At 41.6% G+C, this 17,270-nt stretch overlaps 1 protein-coding gene across 2 annotated transcripts in view; it reads left to right on the forward strand.

The window, feature by feature from the left end:
* Positions 1 to 17,270, forward strand: part of PPM1H (protein phosphatase, Mg2+/Mn2+ dependent 1H) — a 130,767-nt gene that overhangs the window by 58,044 nt on the left and 55,453 nt on the right. For both annotated transcript variants that reach the window (XM_005480554.4, XM_074539806.1), the window contains exons 2-4: positions 151 to 319; positions 8,886 to 9,230; positions 16,114 to 16,226. In XM_005480554.4, the coding sequence (XP_005480611.1) occupies positions 151 to 319; positions 8,886 to 9,230; positions 16,114 to 16,226 (627 nt within the window). The remainder of the gene's footprint in view (positions 1 to 150; positions 320 to 8,885; positions 9,231 to 16,113; positions 16,227 to 17,270) is intronic.

Here is a 17,270-nt window from a genome sequence, read left to right on the forward strand (position 1 = left end):
TATCTCTGGAAGGCAGTCAGGTGTTTTAATTCAGTCAGTAATTGCAACAGTGCTGGACTCTGGTTCCATACCTCTCAAGCCACATTGCAACATACGGATGGGGGCTTCTGTGCTTTGCTAATCTGGTCACTGTTTTCTTTTTTTGTTTAGGGTAATAAATGCAGGGAAGAGCACGCACAATGAGGATCAAGCCAGCTGTGAAGTCCTCTTTGTCAAGAAGAAAGCTGGAGGCAGTAATTCTACACCAAACAAGAACTCTTCAACAAAACGGAGGTCATCGCTGCCCAATGGAGAAGGTCTCCAGCTGAAAGACAATTCAGTAAGCAAACTTCTGTATCTTGTCAGTAGAGACATACAAAATAATATTAAAGGGTGTAAGAATCTGGTATTGAAAGGTGCTTTCTGAATATTTAATATATTTTCAGTTACCTCTTACTGATTATCTCTACTTAAATGTAGAACATTTCACTATATTTTTCTTAGCTCTACTACTTAACTTTTTGTCCTGAAAAATGCTCCTTGCATCTAAGATATTTTAGTTTAAATTTTTTGGTTTTGTTTAATTTCTGAAATATAATGTTGAGAAATTTGAGGATGAGTAAAAGGGCTGGAACACATCTTCTATGAAGACAGGCTGTGAGTTGGAGTTGGGGCTGTTTGGCCTGAAGAAGGGAGGCCTCCAGAGAGTCCCTAGACAGGCCATCCAGGACCTAAAGGGAATTGGAGAGGGGCTTTCACAAGGACCTGTAGTGACAGGAGAAGGAGTGAGGACTTCAAACTAATAGAGGGTTTAGATTATATATTATATATATTAGGCAGAAATTTTTCACTGTGGGGATGGTGAGGCACTGGAACAGGTTGCCCAGAGACATTTGGCCAGGTTGGATAAGACTTTGAGCATTCTGGTCTAGTGGAAGGTGTTCCTGCCCATGGCAGAGGGGTTGGAACCAGATCATCTTTCATCCTAAACCATTCTATGTTTCTGTAATTTACACAGATGCCCATGGTGCCACAAAAACACTGGGCAACCTCCATCTGCTCTTTCTAAGTTTCTGTACTGTTGTGTAGGCACATTTGTGCTACATGGAGCTCTTTGGACACTGCACTGGCAGCTTTTTCCACTGTGCTTACACAGGGGTCAGATAAAGAACTGTATGAACCATAAGGGCTGTTAAAATGTGTCTTATATCTAAACCATTAAACCACATCTTCAGTCAATGTTGGAAAGATACTGCATTCTCTAATTTAATCAACTACTAAAGCAGGATACTCTTCTAGTTTATGCTGGTAGGGTAAGGTCATCCAGCACATAGAATTCAGTGATTTTTGCAGACTATAGCTTCCCTCATTTGTGTGAAGTGTGGTGTAGGTCATACACTTGTCTACTGGCAATTGTCTGCTATTTTTCATCTGTCTTGTTTCCTGACTGGCTAATTACTTCACCTGCTCTTTAAGCATGAGCTCAGCCTCCAGCAGTGATTGATAGTGTGTGTTCAATTCCAACACTTCACCATGTAATACTAAATGGCCTGTATGAATGTTTTAGTCAGACAATATGGATAGGTTGTATTCCTGCTACTGGAGAACACAGGTTGTCCCTAAGTGATAAGTAGTTTTTCAATGGATTGTAAGTAGCCTTTTTTTTTTTTTGGTAGTTTGGAGGTTTTTTTGTTTTGGTTTTGTGGCTTGGTTCGTTTATATGTTTAGGGTTTTTTTGTTAGTTGGTGTGTGTGTTTCTATTTTAAATCAGGTGGTGATTAGTAGTCTGCTTTAGTCACTCTCTCAGAATTCCATGGCTTGGTACACCTGATGGCTGCAGGGTTCATTGGGGTCCTGAGAAACAAGCATTCCTGTTGTACTGTGTCCCTCCCAACCTCTTGCTCCTCCAGTTCTGTTTCATACTTCATTATTGCTACAACATTTTCAAATTGACAGATCCTGAGGGTTTGCAAATTGCCCCGTTCTTTCCTCTTTAAAAATCTTTCTTTAAATAAGTGTTTCAATTCCTGTGTGCTGATATTCCTCATTGTATTCAGACAGTCATGATTTCTTTTTTCAAGTACATTTTTTGCAAACTCCTGGAAAAAGAATTGTGCCCAGAACTTGCTGGGACTTGGAGTTCTACATACAGTCATGCAAAGCAAAACAGAATTTGTTTTAATTAGCTGTGTATTTAAAAGTCTTTCCTAGAAAGTCCATGCAACTGCCTGCTGTTTGTTTAGGAAGGTGCTTGGTTTCAGGAGTGTATTTAACTTTTGTATGCATTAATTATGTTTAATGAAGCAAGCATTTCGCCACAGTACTTGTTTGTGTATAGAAATAACAAGAAGACAGCCACCTTGGTCCAGGTGATGGGTTTGTTTGACACTGAGGGTATCACTGTGCCATGCACACAGGCACACTGCAGAGACCCCTGTGTGCACACCAGCCTGGCTACACACGTCTTGATGCTGTGCAGAGATATGAGGTTTGGTCTCATACCACATTAAAAGTTCCAGACCCACCGTGTGAGATGCATGGTCAGGGGCCTCTGCACCTGGGATGTGGGTGAATGTAACTGGGCTGAGTTTGCCTGGTTTTGCATGTTTTAGGGGCTTGCATGGGACATAAAATTCTTCATAGCATTGTTTCACAAAGCTTGACTAACTTCAGTATCAAAAGCTTCTCAAGAGCAAAAGCCATGACAAATCACCTTCCTCAGAAGGAGCTTTTTTTCCAGACATTACATAGTTAATAAGATTGCATTAAAGATACAGGGATCTAAAATAGTTTTGTTATTGGAAAGGCATCTTAACTAACCTTGTTGTTACAGTTGATGTACTGTTGTGGCAATGTAATGGTAGGGTCAATAAACTTTATGTTTTTAAAATCTGTTCTTTTTTTCCATTTGATATTTCATGATGTTGGTAAATATCTCTTCAGTAAATATCTACTTACACAGAGTTTATGAGAAGTATCTTATGGAATGTTCTGATTTTTCTTTCTCTTTTCGCTATTTCCTAGTTCAAGTCTGTATCTTTCATCTTGATTTTGGAAGAAAAAGCCACTCCCTTTCAAGTTTCTTGAGAGAAACACTTTTATTTCAAATCCTCTGTTCTTGATTTTATTTCTGACATATTTTAACAAGATGGGATCATAACATCTAAAGTCGGGAGCCAGATGATCTATATAATAGATTGTACTGTTTTCTAGTTACTTCTTATCTTATTATTTATATGTTCTCTTCTTATCTATGGATTTACTTCTGTGTTCTACATGGCACTGATATAGCTGCTGTCACACTCATTATTTAGTTGTGGAAAACCTATTCTACCATGTTATTAGACCACAGCTTATGTATTTAAATTTGTAATATATTTTCCCAAAACAGGCAGCATATTCCTGGAGGAAGTTTTCTACTAGAGGGCAGTCTTACACTAGCACATAGTAGGATTTTTTTCCTTGCTACATCTTTTGTTGGTTGACTATATCTAAAAACAGGGAGGAAAAAAGCACATTGCTATGCTGTGTCTTTTTTTTTTTTTTTGTATTTTTATACTGTGAGGTTTAATACCCCTCACATAGCACTGTTGGCAAATGTTTTTTAAGGAGTATATGAGGTTGATGTTAAATGTGATAACCGTACAACTTAATTTGTATGAATAAGATGTAGAAATACTGGCTTTAAACACTACAGTGAATGATAGAATATTATCCCAGGAAATATCTCTTAAGAAAGCCAGAGGCTAAATAGTGTAAATGCCTCATGAGGAAATCCCACTGTAACACACCATCTGAAATTCTGTCTATGTCGTGAAGCACCTTGCAGAAATACTGACAGAAAAAGGAATGAGGGAAGGAGTTCATTGAAAGGATTTTTTTTAAGTGTGGAGCACAAGGGAAATAGGCGCTGAAATGTAAACTTTATGTAACAGTGTCCTTTTCATCATCCTTAGATTTTTATATTCCACAGACTCTCTGAGAATGGCACATGCCATTTTTGTTTTCTCCTGCATTTTGGGAAGTTTGCGAAACATCAGCTACATCTGTGTGATTGTTCTTTAATGCTAACCCCATCGATCCAGCCCTGTGCTTTGGCAAAGCAGCATAAGGGAGTTGGAGATCCATGTGTTCTCCACAAAACTTGAATGCCACTACCATGGTCTTGACTGTCCACACAGATTTCCAGGCGTGGAAAGGAGGAGGTAGGCCAGAAATGCAGAAATGGAGAAGTAAACATTTCTTTTACCCAAACACACAAACAAATTCTGGGAAGTCTATTAAATAGCATAAACATGGTTTTCTTCTTGAAAGGGTGGGTAATAAAATGAGCAGAGCAGTGAAAGGAAAGACTCTTTAAATTCAACCTTAAGTTAATTCTCTCCCCTTCCCCCCATGCCACTCCATTGCTGCTTGATTAATTGTATCTCCTGTCTGTCCCCATTCCAGAGCATTCCTGTTAAATTGCACATCTTTTTCATTTGTACTATTTTTAAATGCCTTTAACTACAGAATACCTTCATGATGATTGCTGAAAACCATCAGCAAGTGAAGTGGAAATCATGTGCCAGGATATTGTCATAGTGATAATCAGGCTACAGGACTTAATGTGATGCATTATTAATTGTCACTGTAATGTGAGGATACATAATTACTAATTCTGTAGTCTCCTTTGCCACAAGCCTGGGATATTGTACGTTTTGTGTAGCGTAAGGCTGGTAGCCTACCACAGGCAGCTGAACATATTGGTAACATGAGGAGGCTTTGCTCTGAGAATTGGAGTGGCAGTTGCTGGCCCAGTTCAGATTTTATGAGAACTCAAGTTGCTCTCTTAAGTGTTTTGTGACTGTAGTTCATATCTGGAATAATAATAGTCAGGGTAGGTTGTAGTTTCCAGAAAAAATCTTTAGTGGCAACATGATTTATTTGCCTGTTTGGAATTAGCTCCATAACAACAATCTGAAGGTTTGCAATGTAAGACTGCTGTCTAGTTTACCTGAAAAGCATGTCCCAAAATGATCGCTAGCTATTGCTAAGGTTTTTTCCTTTATTTTTTCCTTCATATCATTGAGCTCAATTATGTATGTATATATATGCAGTTTCTCTCATGATTTCTCATCCATTGCTTGACCCAAAACTTTGCATGTCTTAATTATCTTTTACAATTGCAAAACCCAGGAGACTGCTGAACCTTTCTGAAAGCTAGGTCAGCAGTTGAGGAGCCTGAAGCTTATTAAATTTCCCAGTACATTCTGTACTAGGAAATTAATTGTGAGGTTGTGCAGTGAAGGATTTGTTTTCTCTGCTTGTTTCTGGTAGTTATTCAGCGTGTTTGTTAGGTCAGGATCTTTTGAATGAAAATCTAAAATACATCACTGTGGTGACTGACTTCACTCTTATTTGAGGATTCTGTCCAGATAAAAGAAGAAATAAAGACTGGTGTTTGAAACAGACTACTTCTGATAGAATACTGCCAGTGCTAGTAAAAAAAGACGTCTTGTTCTCTGAGTTTGCAGAATGTCAGTTCTTTTTGGGAAGAATTTCAAGCTCCCAGATGTAAAAGAGAGCAAAGAGCAATGCATATGCACACCAAAACAGGTAATTGCTTGGTGGCTGCAGAGGTCAGCTCAGCTGTGTGAGGAAAAGCAAGGACCTTTCTGTGCATTTTGCCTCATCTGCATGCCCTGACTACTGGCCCTTGTTTGTTCACTGAGTCACTGCCTTAATTGCATCATATTTTTAATTCTCATTGAATTGGTGTGGTTTTGGAAATTAATTTCTTTCAAATAGAGGAGCTGTTTTTATTCTCAGGGTGGGGGAAAAGAGTTTGTTTTTTCTTCCTTTTTTAGACAGCTAACATATTATCTGTCGTTTTCCTCTTTGCTAGTTCAAAAGTAAATGAAGCTTTGTAGGAATACACAGCAGTTTTTCAAGACTAATATTTAGGTTACAGTAATGCCTGCAGATCCCAGCTGAAGTTTAGGCCCTAGACCATCTCACACAGAATGTCTGTATGAGAGCAGCATTGTGGTAGTCATCTCCCCTGAGTGCTCAGAATACAGACTTTGCAGTTATCTAGGGTGCTTCTGCTGTTGCTAGGGAGAAATAAATCTACTTTGGAATGAGATGAGCATAGTCTAAAAATGTAGGGGTTTTTCTGTCTGCCCAACATAAGGGCAATTTAGAGTCTTGGAGGTGTGCAATACACTGTGTAGATGTCTGAGCTTAGCTGAACTGGTAGCAACGTCCTCTTTGTTCAAGAATTGCTACTCCAAAAAGGACAAGATCAGTGGACCACCATAACTGATGTGGATGTGACAGGGTGACGTGTCAGTGAAAGTCTGAGATACAGCTCAAGTCCGTGTGAACTTCTCTGCCCAAAGTTGTGCTGCCCATTGGCTTAGAGAAAATAAATGGAAACATTTCATTTTCCCTTTTTGTCAGGGGCTATTTTCATCTGTTTTACAGCATCCCAGTCTCATCTTTAACCCCCAAACTCACATGAGGCTTGATCAGTGCAGGACATATCCAGAGTTAAGATATTAGTAATGAGAATAAATTCTTTTAATAACTGTTGTCTTTATCTTCTGAAAAGCTGTAACACAGACTTTGCTGGGGGGTTTGCTTTGGAGAACTCATGAAAATGGAGTGCAGATCAAACTTGTTCTTAATTGTAAGTTTCTGTTCCAGTTTGGAGGCATGGGGAGAACAATGACAAAATATTTGCTTCCTTTTGGTGGAAAATAAAATATTTCAATCTCAATCAGAGTTGAAATGCCTTGGAGATTTCCCCCCCTACAAAGAGGGCACATTTCCAAAGGAGTAGCACCTTTAAAGGACATGAGGACAAAAACTGTGGAAGCATTATCCATGGTGCATCATAACATGGATTTTGGCCAGGGAGACAAACTCTTAAGAGAAGAATGGGAGTAGAAGTGGTTTGATATACAAATCCCAGGAGGCGCAATGTAGTTATTTTGAATAAATGGTTTCAGTTTTCAGCTGAAATACTTCCACTTTGGAAAATCTGTTTCTGTTGGCAAAATACTTTGCATTTTACATTAATAGCAATCTATTTTTACAAGCAAGTTTAAAATTGCTAATCCTGTTAGCCATTGAAAATTACATAGAATTTTACAGCAAATTGTTGTGAACTTGGATGGATTCTGAGCCCAGAGCAAGGTAGTACAACTGCCAGTCCTGCCTTCAGGTGGGAAGTTTCACAACTGTTTTTTTGATTAATTTGCCAGGCTGGGTAAGTGGGGGGGAGAGGGGTGTGGTGTCTGGCTAAGAAACCATGTTCAGAAATGTGGACATATCTTGGTTTTTCCACCATTCTAGGATGTATCCTGTGTTATCCTTACTGTGGTAAGTAAACAGTACTTGAGAACAATACCCTCTTATGACAGCATTTCAGTAATGAAGAGTGCATGCGGGACTGATGAATTCCTCCTCTTGGAGGAGCTCTCTGCTGTGTAGATGACTATGATCTTGATGCTTTGGTTAAGAATATATTTGAACTTTACCTCATCAGCAATACTGTATGCAAAAAAAAACCACCTCGACTTTTATGTGATTTTTATTATCATGGCACCTTAGTGGAGTGGCTGAAACAGCAGAAAGTAAAAGTAGCTGCAGTTCACAGCCCTGTCCATAAATTTGAAATAGGCGGTGCTTTGGACATGGAGAGCAGGGCTGCAGGTGCTGCCCAGACTTTATGCTGATCTGTAGTGTAAGAAAGCAGTGTTCAGATGAACAAGTCACGTCTCTCATCCTAAATTAGACCACATGTAATTTTGATTGCAGTGAGATCTAGGTTATGCTTTCTTATTACAAGGTATTTTACAACAGTATAGCCTCATTCCTGTCCCTTGCAAAATTGTTTCTTTCTAAACCTGTATTAGTCCACCCACATCCGACTTGCAAGGCAGCCCCACTAACAGCTGTTTCTGCCTAGCTGGGAGAAGGTGCAGGATTAAAATAAATGGAGGGGAAGGAAAGGCAGGAAAGACTCTTTCCCCATGCTGCTGCCAAATATGCTGTCATGCAAAGGTGGGTATCATTTAAGGCAATCTTAAATGATTACCTAAGGATTGGTAGGTGAATTCCTCTCCACACAAAAAGTTGAGCTTATCAAGAGTATGGCTCCTTGGTATTTTCCAGCCATTTTGGAGCTTGTGATGCCCAAGGCTACTCTGCCTCCAGCCCTGGGTTAATGCCCTAAGTGATAGGGTACTCCACCATTTCCAGTACTATACAGGAAACTTTTTAGAGGACTGTGAAGAACCAGGCAGTGAACATAGAGGCTAGATCAGATGAAGTGCAGCCGATCCCACTTGGGTCTGTCATCCTCGAGGACTCCTGTGCTGGTGCTGTTTTCTGGGCTGGCACAGGCAGGAAAAGCCTGAGTTGTCCCATCTGCCAGCATGGATGGACCTTATCTACCAGCTGTGGAAGTGGAGTTCACATTTGTTGATGGACATCAAACTGAGGTCCTTTGTTTCATGCCTAGCAAGTATCAGGTGCTGTCTTGTGTAGAATTTTGATCTTTCATAGTGGCAGGTCTATCATATAAACAAATGCTGTTCTTCTACAGCCTATGATGGCTGTAAGGTAAGAAAGATTGTAAGTTCAATTTTTTTCTTGGGCTTTTTTTTTAAGAGGTTAAGGAAAAGAAAAAACATGCTGGGGAAGTGTGGTAAAAATAAGCATGTCTTCTTTCAACCAGAGTTGTACTGACACTGTGGGTATTTCTGTGTTTCAGAAAGAATGTTACCTCTGGGAAAGCTATCTGTGTTTCACCTGCTGCCTCTGTGCCACCAGTCACAGAGGCAGCAGATGACTAACACTGAGCTTAACACTGAGCATCTCTTTTCCTTTCCTTTCTCCCCCTCTTGCTTCTCCAGGACACAGATGGGATCAACCTGTACTACTGGTCCTTGTTTGATGGACATGCTGGCTCAGGGGCAGCTGTGGTCGCTTCCAAACTACTGCAGCACCACATTCTGGAACAGCTGCAGGAGATTGTGGACATCCTGAGGAACACAGCTGTCCTCCCACCCACCTGCCTGGGAGAGGAGCCTGACAACCCATCCAGCAACAGCAGGACGCTGACACGGGCAGCCTCCCTGCGCGGCGGTGTGGGAGCCCCGGGCTCGCCCAGCACGCCCCCAACACGCTTCTTCACGGAGAAGAAGATCCCACATGAGTGCCTGGTTATTGGGGCCATAGAAAGTGCATTCAAGGAAATGGTATGTATGTCTCAGGGCTCTGAGTCCTTGTTGTTTACATTGAATCACATCACCTGGAGATCATGAAGATTAGGTTTTTTTTTTCTTTTTCTTTCATTGCTTTAACAACATCTGAGTGTGAACAGAACTGTTTAAGCACTCAACAGCCTACCAGGTACACACACCCCTGTGAGGCTCGAGCTGCATCTTAACTCCCAGGTAGCACTGTGACAATGAATGTGAATTTTCAATGTATAATACTCTTCTTTTTAATTTTCTTCTCCCCCTCCTTTTGTAAGATAAAGATCAATATTGCCTTACAGTGCAGATTTCAGCACTGGCAGTTATCAGGCTGAGTATGTGGGCATGCACTTGGTAAAGCCTCATTGCCCTACCAGAGCAGCAGCAAAGGCTGCTTGGTCCAATGACCCAGAGATCACATTGGTGTTGGAGTAGTGTCTGTGGAGTGTCTGCAGCTCTTCACTGAGGCAGATTTTGTGCGTGAGTGGGGCATGAAGTTCATTCCTACCACCTTCCTGACTTGTGTACAACCTGAACAACTGTCAGGAAATCATGACCCTATGGGAACAGAATATCCATCTATTTCCCTAGAGAAGCTGTTTTTTCCTCTTCTGTAGTTGATGTAGTTCCTCCACAACTTCCCCCCTCATTTCTCCACATTACTGAAAGTCATTCTTGTCAGGCAGAGCAAAAGTTTGCTCATTCTTGTCAGGCAGAGCAAAACCTGCCAGTAAGCACATGTGGATCAGGTTTTGGGAGGTCTGATAGTGTTGCGGTTTTTTTTAAAATTTTGTTGCTGTAGTTTTGAGAAAAGCCTCTTATTTGAAAAGAAGGACTGTGAACTATTCAGTGTTTCCCAGTGGTTTTATTTGTTGTCTGAAAAGAAATATCTGATCATTGTTTTTCTTGATGTATGTGAATTTCGTCCAGTACATGCATTTAATTAGAGACTACAGTTGTTGTTACAAGTAGTACTTCACTTTGAGTTCTGAAAAACAATTATCTTCTGCTGGATTGTTCTTTCTTCCCAAGGAAGTGCAGGCAAGCAGACCCACCAGCTGGGTTTGGACTTGCAGGCGGGTAGCAGCATTCACAGCCATGGGTTAGGCATACTTCAGTGGGGGTTGTGTGGGCAGGTTGTGCACTGTGGGTAGTGGGCTCAGTTTCTGCTAGATGAAAAGAAAGAGGATACATGAAAATCTGTCAGTTTAGCACACCTTTTCAGAAAGGGAGGATGAGATTGCTGCCTTCTTTGTTGAGAAATGAGGGAGAAGATGACCATGGCCATCCACTGCACCCTAGTGGGTTCAGAGCATGCTTAAGAGGAACACCGATTTCATGCTTCAGTTGGTGTAATTCTGAGGTCAGAAGAGTGCCAGGCTCTGACAGCATGGCGGGATTCTCTCCTGTTAAAACTGTTTCCAAGTGCAGGCAAGATGAGAAGTGGAGTTTTGTGGGACTGGGCAGTGAAAGTAACAGAGTGTAGAAGGGCTGTTTCTCTACCTCTCTTAGGAGAGCCGCATGTGCATTTCCCATTGCCGCCTTCCTGTATGTGTCTGAGTGAACAGGGCTGTTGTTGCACTGCTTTATTTTGACTTCACGTCTCTGGTAGGTTCACAGAGAAGACCATCTCAGCTTATGTTCAGAGATCTGGTTGTGAGGGCTTTTGTGGGTAGAGTATGACAAATACAGAAACACTGGATAACTCACTACAGTTATGGTGTTCAGGTATTCATTGCATAGTTCAGGCTAATCTGTTCTCTCTGTTTCTAAACAGAACATTTTCCTCACTGCATCTTTGATCACAGGCTACATATCAAGTATCTTAATTCCCACGTGCTTCATATTAGAGGCCTGAAGTTCATCATTGTCTTTGATGAACAAATGACTACTCCAATGCAATGTAATTTCAGCATTAAGTTTTACAGGAAATCTTATAAAGATGGCCAGCTTAAGGAAAGCAGTAGATAATTAAATTGTATCTACTTTAACCTTCTAGGGGAATTTTGGGCTTATACTTGGTTTAGGCAAAAGAGTGTTTTCTTTCATCTGTGTAAGGGAGTAATTCATAAAATCAGCATTTCTGTGTCTCATCTGTGCTTGCAGTGCTTGATCTTTCTCCTGTCTCTATTTAACTTCCAGCTAGCTTATACTCCTTCTAGTCTTTGCATGAAGACTTTGGGCCTCTTCCACAGCACATTGTTTAATCAGCCCTTGTTTGTACTGGAACACGATAGATGTTGTTGAGTTAGGTCAGGGCAGTCAAGATGTGCAGTGTGTACAAGGGTTTTGTGCCAGCAGAGTGTACCAATATAGCTGGCACTTGAGGAAAGCTCATGTTTCCTGGACACGTTGGCAGACTTCTTGGTGGTTTTTCCTGAATCATCAATTGCTGCAAAGGATTCTTGTGAACAGAGTGAAAGTAACAAGTAGATACTGTTTTTTAAAGAGTCCGACCTGACAGGTTTATCTAATGATGACTTATCCTCTTTTCCTGGGAGCATTTTTTTTCCCGATTTCCATTATTTTTTTCCCCAACTTGCTTCTGAATTGTAGTTAAGGTCTCCCTGTTTTTTCCTCAAGTCTCAATTAAATGTGATTCATGGCTTTCAAAAGGCTTTTAAAAATTATTTTTCCTTTATTGGATGTGGGGTTTTTTTGACAGTTCTTGTCTAACAGCTACATGCAGTAAAATGCTGTGGAAAGCTGACACAGATCATCATTGCCTAACTTAGACATTTAGCAATTAAATTGTCTCCATTTTGAAGTACATCTAAATGATGTTTTCTGTGTTGAAACTGGAATTAGGAAGTTTGTGCTGTGTTTTCAGATAATTTAATGCTCTAAAAAACAGCAAATGTCAGTAGTTGTCAGTATCACAATTGTTCCAGTTAAAAGGAAATAAGCTCAAGTTTTGAAGGTGCCATAAGTCAAATCCTCTAATTTTCATCTTGAGTTGAGTTTTAAGATGTGCATTTATAGATTCAGTTCAAAGGCGTCAGGAGTGCAGTTCCATATTGGATAGAAACATCAAATTATTGTCTTTTCCCTGTATTTAACCTTGTATACATGTGTGATGCTGTATGTATTTGCAAGAAAGGTTGAGAGAGCACCTTTTCTACTCTGAACCCTATTTAACTTTAAATGGGAAGAAATGGTACAGAATTAGTCTGTATGATTTATTGGGAGGTATACATCCGCATTCATTGTATCATGATTTTCTTTTTTTTAGTGAGATTTTTTTTTACTTAGATGAAATCTAGACAGGTGCTTTTTCTAGATTGGTGCCATTTTAATTGAACAGTCTTGAGAGAATGGTATGTGTTGTACAGTTCACTTTTTTGAAAGTTTCCTCTCATTATATAGTCAGTAGAATTGAGAGTTTAAATAGAATTACAGGCATTTGATATAAAGCATGCTAAGAAGTTAATTTTATGTTTATGCCTTCTGAAACTTTTTTTTACCAGATACCTAATACTGTGTGTGTAAAGCTGCTTTCTGTCATAGCAAGGTTGAGATCCAGGAGGAAAGGCTGCTGCTCTGAGGATAAATATAGGTGAAAAGAGGGGGAGAAGAGTGTGGCCAGCAGGTTGAGGAAGGTGATGCTCCCCCTCTCCTTGGCCCTAGTGAGGCCACACCTGAAGCGCCGTGTCCAGGTCTGGCCTCCTCAGACTGGAGAGGGTCCAGCACAGGGCAGTGATAAGTAATGCGAAACTATGAAAAATGAGTAGCTGTTTCTCACAGCAGCAAAGACGATTGAGGGAGTGGGACATCTCCCTATGAGGAGAGATTGAGGCAGCTGCACTGTTTAGTCTGGAGAAGACTGAGAGGGGATGGCATTAATGTGCATAAATATCTGAAAGGCGGGTGTCAAGAGGATGGTGCCAGAATCTTTTCAGTGCTGCCCAGCTGCAGGATGAGGAGAAATGACCATAAACTAAACCACAGTTTCACCTGCACCGGAGGAAGCACTTCTTCACGCTGAGGGTGCCAGGGCACTGGAACAGGCTGCCCAGGGAGGCCATGGGGTCTCCGTCTCTGCAGGCATTCCAGACCCTCCCGGTTCCCGTAGCCGGCCCTGCCCTGGCCTGCGGCTCGAGCGGATGCCCATGGAGGTGCCGCTGCGCGCAGCCTCCTCCAGGTGGCAGCAGCGGCCCGCGCCGGGCGCGCCGCGGCCCCGAGGAGGCGGCCCCGGCCTGTGGGGAGCGTGGCCCCGGCCTCGCTCCTGCCCGCAGCGTTCCCGCCTCCCCGTCGCCGCCGGGCCCGGTGTGGAAAGCCGCCGTGCTCGCCCTCACCTGCTCGGTTCGTTGCGGTGCCCTCTGCAGGCTGCGGTTCGCCCTCCCGCATCCCGCACCAGGGAAGGGGAGCAGGCCCTTGGGAGCAGCTGCCCCCCGCTGCAGCACGTGTCCCGGCACGGACGGCACGGCTCCGGCTAAGTTAACTGCTTCTGCGGGGAAAAATAACAAACAAAACAAACAAACTCCACCCAAACCAAAACCAGCAACAACAACAAAAGATACACTACCTCAGAAATCTCTCTCCTGCTGGAAAATGAGGAACGCTTTGTATACACTCTGTCTAGAATGAGCCCCTTTACACTCATAAAGGCGTTTAGAGGCGTTTTGGGGCTTCTGCCCATGTTTGTACTGCTTTCCCAGCACCACTGTTACAATGTATTTCATTAAAAGCCAATGTCTCTACATCAGAACGAATTGGTGGCATTGATGAGCTTAGTTTTACTTTGCTTTATTTTTCTCCCTCAAATCTTGTTGAGCTGTTAGGAAGCCTTGCCTTCTTTCCTTGCTGTTGAAAAAGAAAATGTCAAGCAAAGTATGTAATATTGAAACATGCATATTACTCAATTTACTCTGACAAGTCATGGTACTAAATTGAAGTTCTAGGTGGGAGAATCCAACAACAGCAATGATTTGAGAAAACTCAGTACACAGATGTAGTTTAAGTCAAGAATGTTTTGAAAAAGAGGCCCTAAGGATTATCCATGTTCTCTCCTATAATAGATGCTTTTGAAATCTGCTTATTGGAAGAAATACATTTTAATTTAGACATTCCAGCACTTGCAAAGTATATGTATGCCAGAGCTGAAAGCAGGTGAGGAATGCACATTGTTTGCAGGTCTTGCAGGATATTCTGAACTGTGGAAATGAAGGTTTCTTAAAATTCCTGGCAGTGCTTGGAAAATCTGTAGTATTTGTAAGTTTAAATTATTTTGATGGTTAGAAATGTCAGATTCCTTTGAACTTTCTTTTCAGCTTAATTTTAAGAAATACAGAAGGCATGGGGAGGAGAATCAGCTTTTCTATGGCAAGATTAGATAAAGAGGCATTTATAACAGGTCCATGTCTGTGACTAAAGGTTCTGCAAGATATGATTTATAGCTTGGAGGTGTTTTCCTCCTGGTCCTTACCACCCATCCCCCCCAAAAAGTTGGTGAATGCGGTGGATCCCATGTCCCTGTGGCAGCCACGTGCAGTTTGCACGCACAGCTGAGGATGGCCTGCTGGGACAGCCCCTCAGCACTGTGTTCATGGCACAAATGGCATGTGTGTGCATTGGCCAGTGAGGAGTCAACAAGTTATTTGTGACAGACACCTCTGCCCACTAGCTCAGGGCAGTGCCCAAGTGCTGCTGAGAATCCTGCTGCTACACCAGGTCAGCTCCCTCCCCTCACATTTGTAGGAGATAAAGCGTGGGACAGGGGCCTCCTCCCACCTCTGCAGATTTTCAATCAAATTGCACCTGTCACAGTTTTATTTATTGTAGTGTTTTTCTTCAGATAAATTTAGCTCTAAAATAAAGCTCCAAATTTCATTCCCCAAGGCATGAACAATTTGAGCTGTTTGTTCCTTGGTGCAGATATGAAAATGGCTGAAGGATAGATCAGGCCAACATATATTCATTTAAAAAAACACATAAAAGTAGGCAGAGTTTAGCTGGAAAAGATCTGCCAGTACTTGCAATAGTGATGTTAAATGATGCTCCCTATTTGAATCCAATATTATAAGAACAGACCAGTTTGAAATGGACACAGGAGAGAAGGGTAATTTGTAGTGTGTTACTACCTGAAGCTAAACTACAGACAGCAGAATTAATTCATTTACATACACTTCAGTGTTTGTTTGAAATGTATGAATGAAAGTAGCTCATTTACTTACTTACTCTGTGTTCTGCAAGCTTTCTTGGGGCGTATATATATATCTACATACACATGTGTGTGTTTATGTGTTTGATTTTTTTCTTTCCAGGGACTTTGACTGTTGTTGCAAAGTATAATTTGCATTCTCTGCTTCTGTTAAGCAGAAGGACTCTTTTAATATATATAATGTTTCTTGCACTCAGAATCGATTTAGTGTCCATTCATTCCCTTTGTTTCTGAAAGGTAGCCTTGTGGCACAACTGCATCTTGCTGTTGTTTTTAACGGGTATAGCCCACAATCCTAGCATTCCTCTTGGGAAGTAGGTAGTTATTCATGTTGTAGCTGGGTCTCATTAGTTATCTGCTGCCTATGTAAAGCACTCTCCAATTATACCATGAGGTACCTGTTGCTAAGCTTCATTTATTTTTGCCTTCATTGTGATTTTGCTGTAGCAAATTCTCTTGCATCTGTGAGAGTTGCTCTTTATTCCTTAATACCTGATGTTTTACAGTCTCCTGACCTGATTTTTCCCAAACGTCTTTGTATAAGTAATAGGAACTCCTCAACTTTCTGTTCGTGTCTGAGCTCATAGCTGCAAGAAAAGGCAGACAGCGCGACATACAGTTTTATAAAGACTCTATTGTATTTTTGGTTTCTCCAGGAGACTTCATTTTCTCAAGCACTAATTGCAATGCTGTCTTTATAAACCTTGTTCTCTTCTCCCCCAGGATTTGCAGATAGAGCGAGAGAGGACCGTGTATAACATTTCTGGCGGCTGCACAGCCCTGGTGGTGGTGTATTTATTGGGGAAGCTTTATGTGGCAAACGCTGGGGATAGCAGGTAAGTGTGTTGTCTCCCCATCTAATCCTTCACCCCTAACTGCCCAGGCCTGATGTTACTGAGTCCCTTTAAGCAGGCAGCATCACAAGAAGATTCTGTTTCTTGGCTGGACACTTAGCGCTTCTCACAGAAGTGAATGCAAGTGTCAGAGATAGCATTCCAGTATCTTGAGCAGCGGTTGCAGTCAGGGAAACTGATAGCACTTCTGGTCCTGTAGAAGTTTCTGAATGACTTGATGTTTGCAGAGAAGTGGAAAGGTGCTAAAAAGCCATTGAAACAGAAGAGGTGTTGGGTGTGTAGTAGAATTGTGTGTTGAACACTGACAAGGTGACTGTATCTGGAACAGCTGATAGGGCTACATTTGTTCCATGGAAAGTCCTTTGGCTCCTGTTGCCAGGCTTAGTCTTGATAGGCCATTTGGCTTCCAGATTTTCGTGTAATGGAAGGTAGTGATCAGTATGCAAATAGCTGCTACTCTTGCCCTAGGGGAGGAGGAGAGGGAAACAGGCTAATCACCATATAGGTTTTTTGCCTTGTCCTGTTCTAGCTCGAGTACTTGTCCAATTCTCAGAACTGAATGCTGCTGCTCAGGAGCTGTTGCTTTACTTTATTTTGAAGTTGGGTTCTTGAAGAATCATGATAAGGAGCATTTTCTTTGTCTTCTGATGTTGCTAAAGATAGGAGCATACTGGAATTCTCTCACTTGCATCTTTTCCCCTCTCTAACCCTGCCCCTACCACCATTGGAGAGAGATAATGAGGCTCTTCTTTTAAGACTTCAGACTTCACATGTTTCTTTTGGCAGTGCACTGCATAAACAGGGCAGGGAGAAGAGTTCACATGCAATACTAACTCTCATGTATTCTGTTCATTAATAGCTGAGTAATTAACATCTGCAAGGGTATTGAACCATGTTGTCTTGATGCCTAAAGAGGCTGCCTGGAACAGAGGGTAGACAATGTTAAAGGAGTAAAGTAGGTATTTATTTAAAGGCCTTTAAAGGATACACCTTGGGCAGTACAAGAGCCTGGCTGTGGCTCCACCC

Source organism: Zonotrichia albicollis, chromosome 4 (assembly GCF_047830755.1).
Source record: "Zonotrichia albicollis isolate bZonAlb1 chromosome 4, bZonAlb1.hap1, whole genome shotgun sequence".
Lineage (NCBI taxonomy): Eukaryota > Metazoa > Chordata > Aves > Passeriformes > Passerellidae > Zonotrichia > Zonotrichia albicollis.